Here is an 8,187-nt window from a genome sequence, read left to right as displayed (position 1 = left end):
GAGCCTTTTTTGGAGGGCGGAGTCAAAGAGGAGGAAGGATCAGCTGGAGCAGAAGGATCGGTAGGCTGGACGGGGATGATGCGTGGGGACCGCGCTGGGTGCTTTTGCATTTTATGGGAGGGTGAGCCGGGGAGCACTTCTTTACGTGCATCTCCTTGCACGGGGGGGTGGGCGGCCCTGCGGTGTGAGAATATGGTTTTGTTCTCCCGGTTACTTGAGCCACAAGAGTCAGACACAATGGATGCAAGCATTGGGTGTTGTGTGAATACCCCAGTCGTATATCGAGTGGCTTCCTGGTTCCGAATGCCTTTCTGTCCCGGGAAATTCAGAAAACTGCAATTAAGTTAATCGTGGGTAAACATGCAGTTCAAGATCAGCCCTCTCCCCCCCTTTTTTTTTTTTTTTACTATGATTCACGTGTAAACTCTTCAATTCGAAAAGGGAAACGAAACCACTGTATTTGCGGGTTTCGGTTGTTCCGTAAAAACAGAATTTTGGGCCGAGTCTTTTTTAATGCAGAAATATAAATTATCCTTGTTGACAGATAAACGATAGAAGTTCATTCTTATGAGCTGCTTATGATCAACACAGCGTTGTCTGATATGCTTGATTATTCTCCCACCGAGTGTTTGCTTGGTTAAGATTACACTTTCTTATCTTTACATACTATGTTGATTGACGTGATGGATAAGTGCAGACCAGCATAAAGCAGTGGATAGGAAAAATACACTTAATTGTGAATGTTGATTGTATCCACTGTTCTGTTTAAAAGAGAAATCAAATCCTAATTGATTTGGGAAATAAAAGCATAGTAAAGGATAAGGGAAAAAGAAATGCAGCATTAGATGCATGAGGAAGTAAAAGGCTGTAGAAGTATATTCCTGAGAACTGATCCACCTTAAATGCAATTCTAAATTCTAAAACCAGACTGGAACACTTTGATTTCCAATGTTATAAAGGGTAAAAAATTAGTATCACATGCAATTTTTAAATAACCCTTACAAACATAGCTATTTTATACAATATGACTTGGTTGACTGAAAAGTTATATTTTTGAGGAATATAACTTATAAACTATAAATTGTTGCATTCTGTTTTAAAACACATGCACATTTTTTATTTTTAAATGGAGCTACAGTGGCTTGGGTTGATTTGTTTGATGAGGAATGAAGTAAAACTCAAAATCATAATGTGCTGCATTAAATGCCTGATCTGTCTCTTTTTCTGCCTTCCAAGTACTGTCACCATTAGCAGTTTTCACTTTTTATCCTTTGTTTTTATTAATTATTCCCAGAGAGTAAAAGCAGTTTTTACTGTACTGAGACAAGTTTTTCCATCTTTTTGTTAAGAAAATATTGTATTAGGAGTTACTTCATTATTCAACATGCAACAAGAATTGAACATTTCCTGCTTTTCTCCACTGGGCCTTTTACATCTTCAGTTGCAATGCCATTTTTATTTATTCTCCACTGCCCTTTTCATTTCTTAACTTTTTTTTTCCAATTGCTTTAGGAATTTCAACTATCCTGCTTCATTTTCATTTCTTGTTTATCCTGCTTTTGAACACTTTGATTTCCAATGTTTTCTTTCTCTCAAGGCTTGCTTTTATAAAGCCTACTTATTTTGCCCACAATGGTACTAATTCCTATCCATGGGAAAGATTTTGGTCCAAGTTATGCTGACTTCATTTACTTTTCATTACAAATATTGTAGAATGTTCCAAGGAAACTAATATATGCCAGAGGTTTCATTGTCACCATCGTATATTCTCCAATACTTTCAATTGTAAGCCATGTTAGCTGAAAAATAAAATGGATCCTGTTGAATGGAGCTTTTGTTTGATATAATAAAATTTATGTGTATTACAATATTAACTAAAGATAGTGAAAAAAAATTACTTTTATGAATGTCTGCTTTAGGTCTTGAAACTAAAAACTTCATTCCATAGAGAGGTTGATCAATAAACAGTATCTGAACTCCCCCATATATTCCAGTGGTGCATGTCCACAAAAGGCTTTGTAAACTGAATCCCTTTGAGTTTGTTTAGAGGATATAACAGGGAAGCACTGCTATAGCCTTCTGTTAGCTAAAGAGCAATATGTTCCTTCTATATGGGATACTTAGCCTCTTCGTCAAGGATGGGATGGAGATGCTTATGGATATACATGGAGTGTGAAGGAGGAAATGAATTACTCACACTTCACCTCATTATACATAACAGCTAAATTAACCCTAATATTTAATATTATATTAATACTAAATAATCTTCACCCAGAACCTGAACATATCTGTAATATGGTAGTAGACAATATTACAGTCATAGACTGTAATTTTCAGGGCGAAATATTTCAGTGTAATTGTCAGCATATTGTCAGGTATGGAAATTTCAATTCCTGAAACTCAGGATCACTGTGTGAAGTGGGTGTTTCTATCCCACTACTGGGATAGACCCACTACTATCCCATTAGTGAGAAAGCTGTTTTTATAGACATGTTTAAAGCATCAGTGCCCCAAACTATACAACTTTAATTTCCCAATTAAAAAACAGTCAGTACAGTACTATCAAAGCAGCTTTCTTTTGATTTATAAATAAAATGTATAAGCAAAAATTAATATATACTCTTTCGATAGATCTCAATGCTAATATATTGTCTTTGTCTTTTTAATGTTAAATTTATTTGAGATTGTTTTAAATACTTTCCTAATTGTTTTTACAGTTATTCTGTCTGGAAATTAATGGTATATTTTGGGTTTTGTTATAAGTGAAATACTTTTATCTTTTATTTCTTTTTGAACCAGTAATGACGGAAATAAAATACACTCTATTTTGTTTAATCCATATAATTTCTTTCTAAAGGCTACCTGAATAATCTCAGATTTAGGGTTTTCTGTTTGGAGTGGCCTGAATGATATAAAAGAAATCTATGTTAAAGTAACCTCATGATTTATAAATATCTTTGTTTGGTTTTAATCTGTTTTTAGCAGCTTTTATTTTGTTTCACTGCTGTTGTAAAAACTAGGAATGTAACTTACTTCCATCAATTCCTCTTCATTTCTCTTTCAGGGGCACACATGTTCTAGACTTCTGACATGTTTCCCTTAAAGGATTCAGAATTAGGCGCTTTCACCTTTTTTGCTTCAGCTCTTCCAAATGATGTTTGTGGGAGCAATGGTCTGCCTTTGACTCCAAATTCCATAAAGATCCTGGGCCGCTTTCAGATTCTTAAGACACTCACACATCCCCGGCTTTGCCAGTACGTGGATATTTCTCGTGGAAAACATGGTAAGTGTATTGTTCTTTTCAACCCCATAACTTTTTGGGTGTGATTGGAAGACTGTTACAGTAATTATTTTGTTCATGTTCTTCCGAACTTTAGAGACTTCAAAGACTTCTACATTTATTTTTCCCGAAGGCAGTTGTTTGCTTTCCTCCAGACTGACTCTGTTGCAGCATATTTCAGTCTTGTCGCTATTGTTACACATAACAGACACAGATGTAGGTGGCTGCTGTTTCCTTACAGGCTTTGTTATCCTGTAGTTCAGATTACACTGATAATTTTGAGCTATTTCCTTTTCTTTTTCACACTCTGTCTTCTATCCCCTTTGTCTCTTTCAAGCTTTCTTTCTTTTTTTTGCTGAGCTCTGTTTGGTTTTAAATGTATGAACTTCATTCACTGCATTTATTTCCTAGGTCCTGTATTTCATCAGTGGGTTTTGCTTTCACTTTAATTCCTTAAATCTCTCTTTTGATGTTGGAAGTTGAAAAGAAATGTGCTTCACAGAAGGCGCTCTCAACAATTCTTCCCCACTTCCTACTCCCCCAATTCTTAAATTATAGAATGTATTGCTGGCACATATAATAGTAAGATTGATGGGCCAGCTGTCATTCACACCTCCTGATATATTCCTTATAGACTTCAGAATATTGCAAATCATTGAATGATGCAATTTAAATTGCATCTTTTTCACATCATATGAAAATGTAGTGAAACATATTAATTTCTTCTGGTTTAAAAATTGTATTTTAAGATACATTGCTTTCTTCAGCATAAGTAGGAGAAAATTGCATTAGGTGACTGATGTATTTCTACCGTCATAATGTCATTACACAATTGCACCATTTTCATGATGATGTCATAACATGACATGGTTGCTGCTGGCTCTCCACAGCTTGGTTATAATTCCCATTAATCCCGTGTAGCCTGGATATTAATAGCTATCATTCAGCATGTCTGGAAGACACCAGGTCAGGGAATGTTGGTGTAAGCTAATAATCCATATGCCTTGTCTTTTGACTGTAGAAAAGGTTGTGATATATATGTTAGATTGGCTGAGTTTTTACTTTGTACTAGGCTTGGTTGATTTTAATATGCCTGCCTGTGTATATAGCAAATTGGCTGTTATTTTCACGGAAAGCTCTAGATGGATGCACAAATCACGCTATGCCGTAAATCATGGTTTACAAACCATAGTCGTTGAGTGCACATAACATGAAACTAATCACAGTATAGCCAACATGATTTTAATGAAAATTAAGGGCATTTTGTGGTAGACCAGAAGCAATAGCCTACATTCTGAAGTATTTAGTTCACAGTGCATTTTAAATGCATGGAGTTAAGTTAGTTATTAACTTCCTGTCCCTTTTTTTCAGTGTGAGTTTAAGCATATGGAATGAGATCAAGCAAGCAACATTATGTATGCCATTGATGCAATTAATATTTATGTAAAAAGTATACTTGATATTGGCACCTGGAATTGCATGATTTTAATCCTTTGCCATTACCGAAATCCCACCTGAGAATCTTGCCCATTATTCATGTAAAGAGAATGTTTTCTTTCCATTTTGCTAGCAAATATTGAGGAATATATCCTTTGTATGGCATACCAAGGAGTAAAGTTTTCCATGATAGGCATTAAGACTGTGTTAGGCCTTCTACAGTACTAACAGTTTAGTTTTATACAGTACTAACAATATAGTTTTAAAACAATTCGCACTTTTATTAATTTTTTTGAATGATATCCCATTTAATTTCTTTTTTTACATTTTGAGTTAATTCACGCAGTGACTTTTTAAAGTATAACTTAAAAGTCAATATTAGTTAATGTTGCAGAGAGAAGGAAAAAAAGGTTTGCTCTGGATTGATCTTTACTTCATTTTGAAATACAGACAAGGAAAGGAAAGATATAGTGACAATGGAGAATATTGTTGAGATTGGGCCTAAAAGCCATAATCAATAGACATATCAGCCAAAAGTTTGATTCATCTCACTATTATGTTATACACTAGGTACTTTTTATATTTCAAGAAGTGATTGACAGTTACTTGTAGATGAATTATTTAAATATTTCTATGAAAGAGAAAAAGAGAAGAGGTGAATAGGAAACATCAAAGATTCCACTGTTTCTCATTTTAAGTGTTATACTTTAGTGATAAAACAATTACGCCATTGTAATAGTAAAAGTAAGTGGCTATTTATTTATCCCATTTCTGTACTGTTTCCCTCTTGAATCACTCCTGGCAATTTTGCACTCAACATAAATATATAATGTCCAGAAAACATTCCCAAACAGTTCCCAAACCAATTAAAATTCCTAAAATAAAATTAATTAGCAAAACAAAACAACCAATATGGAGTTCCGATGCTGTCTTAAGGACCTCTGTTTTGAAGTGGTCTCACATCTAAGTTTTAACCAGACCTAACCTTGCTTAGCTTTGTTATCCAAAGTCAAACATGTGGTGCCACCTCCTGAAACCTCAAAGATTTTTAATGTATCTGTTATATATATATATACATATACATATATACATATACATATACATATGTAAGTAGTTTGACATAAGTTCTTAATGGGAAAATAATGAACTGGGTTACTATAAGAGTATAAAATGTCTGTGTTAGAATTACAATTCTCTATAGCTTTTAGCTGATATAAAAGCTGTGGTACTTATTTACCAGTTCAAACAAACAATATGTACAATTTGGCAGTGAGGTTATTGTGCAATTCTATTTATTTATTTCACAAGTGTTCCTATCTGAATAATTAACTAATTTTGTGGACTAACTTCTAGTATTCCCAACAAACATCCTTATTGCTGAGAATTCTAGAAGTTGAAATTCACAAATCTGAAGGGCAGGAGAATTTGAGAAACTACATATAATCAACACCAGAATATTGCTAGTTGCGTGTATGATAGCTCTTCGGGTTTTCCTCAGCTACATATATTCTATTTATATTGTGTACTTTCCAGTTGTTTAGAAGTTGTATATTATGTGTGAATTTTCCATTATGAATAATATATTTTTATATATAAAGTTGGGTCAAAGGTTGAGTTTTTTCCTGTTTTCTAAATACTATTTAATGTTCATTATAGATTACAGTATATTGTTTTCTTGATATCCTAACATAAAATGCTCTTTGGGAAACGTGATAGGTTTAGTTTCTTTTTAAGTGAGGGTTTTATTAAAGTTAGCTTTAGTTGTATAACTAACATAACCTATATAACTAAGCATTTTGTTTGTTAAAGCAGGAATCATTATATGCGGCTTGTATGAAATGTGGCAGTATTGTTGCAGATTTAGAAAGACTGTTCATTAAGAAGTTCCAGCAGGAAAAATGGTCTTTTATTTTAGATTGAAAAGGAATAGCTGAAGGCATAACCATTATGTTCACCAATCTTGTTATAAGCTGTTTCACCAAGAATTATTGTTCATTTCAGCACTAAATTGCTATCCCTTTAACTCATACCACTCACATGGAGTCTGTTTCTGACTGTTTGAGCAGCCACATGCACATTTGTGGCCCGCTGGAGGTCATTTTGCAGGGCTCTGGCAGTGCTCCTTCTGTCCCTCCTTGCACAAAGGCAGAGGTAGCGGTCCTGATGCTGGGTTGTTGCCTTCCTACAGCCTCCTTCACGTCTCCTGATGTACTGGCCTGTCTCCTGGTAGTTCCTCCATGCTCTGGACACTACGCTGACAGACACAGCAAACCTTCTTGCCACAGCTCGCATTGATGTGCCATCCTGGATGAGCTGCACTACCTGAGCCACTTGTGTGGGTTGTAGACTCCATCTCATGCTACCACTAGAGTGAAAGCACCGCCAGCATTCAAAAGTGACCAAACCATCAGCCAGAAAGCATAGGAATTGAGAAGTGGTCTGTGGTCACCACCTGCAGAACCACTCCTTTATTGGGGATGTCTTGCTAACTGCCTATGCTTTCCACCTGTTGTCTATTCCATTTGCACAACAGCATGTGAAATTGATTGTCAATCAGTGTTGCTACCTAAGTGGACAATTTGATTTCACAGAAGTGTGATTGACTTGGAGTTACATTGTGTTGTTTAAAGTGTTCCCTTTATTTTTTTGAGCAGTGTAGATAAAAAAGTGTATGAAATCTGACTGGTGACACAATATCTGGATTTACTGGTTATTAAAAATAACTGCTAGCTATATGTTAACTTCAGTATTCACCAAGTAAGAGTTCTCAACAAAGTGTTCATACAGGTAGTTCTCGACTTACAACCACAATTGAGCCTAATTTTATCTTTCTTGTCAGAATTGTTAAGTGAATCTCTGCAGTTATTAAGTTCGTAACTCAGCTATTAAGTGAATCTGGCTTCCCCATTGATTTTGCTTGTCAGGTCCGCAAAAGGTGATCGCGTGACTATGGGACTCTATAAGAGTCAGTTGAATTTGGATGATATGACCATGGTGATACTACAGTGGTCATAAATGTGAAAAATGGTCCTGTCACTTTTTTCAGTGCCGTTGTAACTTCGAACAGTCGTTAAATGAGCTGTTGTAAGTCGAGGACTACCTGTATTTGAACATGTTGACATTCAAAAAAAAATTGTGGGCAGGAAGATTTGCCTATTCACCAACTATCTGCCACAATAAAGGCAGCTCGTCATAAAATACCAATTTATATCTCAAGGCAACCTAATGAGGCTGCTCCCCTTTCTATAGTCATTGAGAATACACCTCAGCAACCAACTTATCTCTGCCAAGCAGACAGACATATTTCAATGCAAGCGCTGAACTATAACTATAACTCACCATTTTTTAAATTTCTAATAATCCTTATGAGACCTATCTCGAATCCAAGGGCATTCTTGGAAGCAAAGGTTAAATTTGGAGATTTTTACTTTGTGGAATTCCAGATTCTAGTTTTAATTTTGTTTGCGAAT

At 35.3% G+C, this 8,187-nt stretch overlaps 1 protein-coding gene across 3 annotated transcripts in view; it reads left to right on the top strand.

Annotated features, from left to right (window-relative positions):
• Window positions 1-6: 6 nt before the first annotated feature.
• Window positions 7-8,187, top strand: part of TBCK (TBC1 domain containing kinase) — a 92,643-nt gene continuing 84,462 nt past the window's right edge. For 2 of the 3 annotated variants that reach the window (XM_026668655.2, XM_087962938.1), the window contains exons 1-2: window positions 7-60; window positions 3,065-3,283. In XM_026668655.2, coding sequence (XP_026524440.1) covers window positions 3,091-3,283 — 193 coding nt within the window. In that variant the 5' untranslated portion in view covers window positions 7-60; window positions 3,065-3,090. Of the gene's footprint in view, window positions 122-3,064; window positions 3,284-8,187 lie in introns of all 3 variants that reach the window. The other variant, XM_026668656.2, reaches the window with a different exon arrangement.

Source organism: Notechis scutatus, chromosome 4 (genome assembly GCF_049901735.1).
Source record: "Notechis scutatus isolate UNSWTSFEM ecotype Mainland chromosome 4, rNotScu1.2, whole genome shotgun sequence".
Lineage (NCBI taxonomy): Eukaryota > Metazoa > Chordata > Lepidosauria > Squamata > Elapidae > Notechis > Notechis scutatus.
Note: the sequence above shows the minus strand (reverse complement) of the source record. Positions and strands in the feature narration are given on the sequence as shown.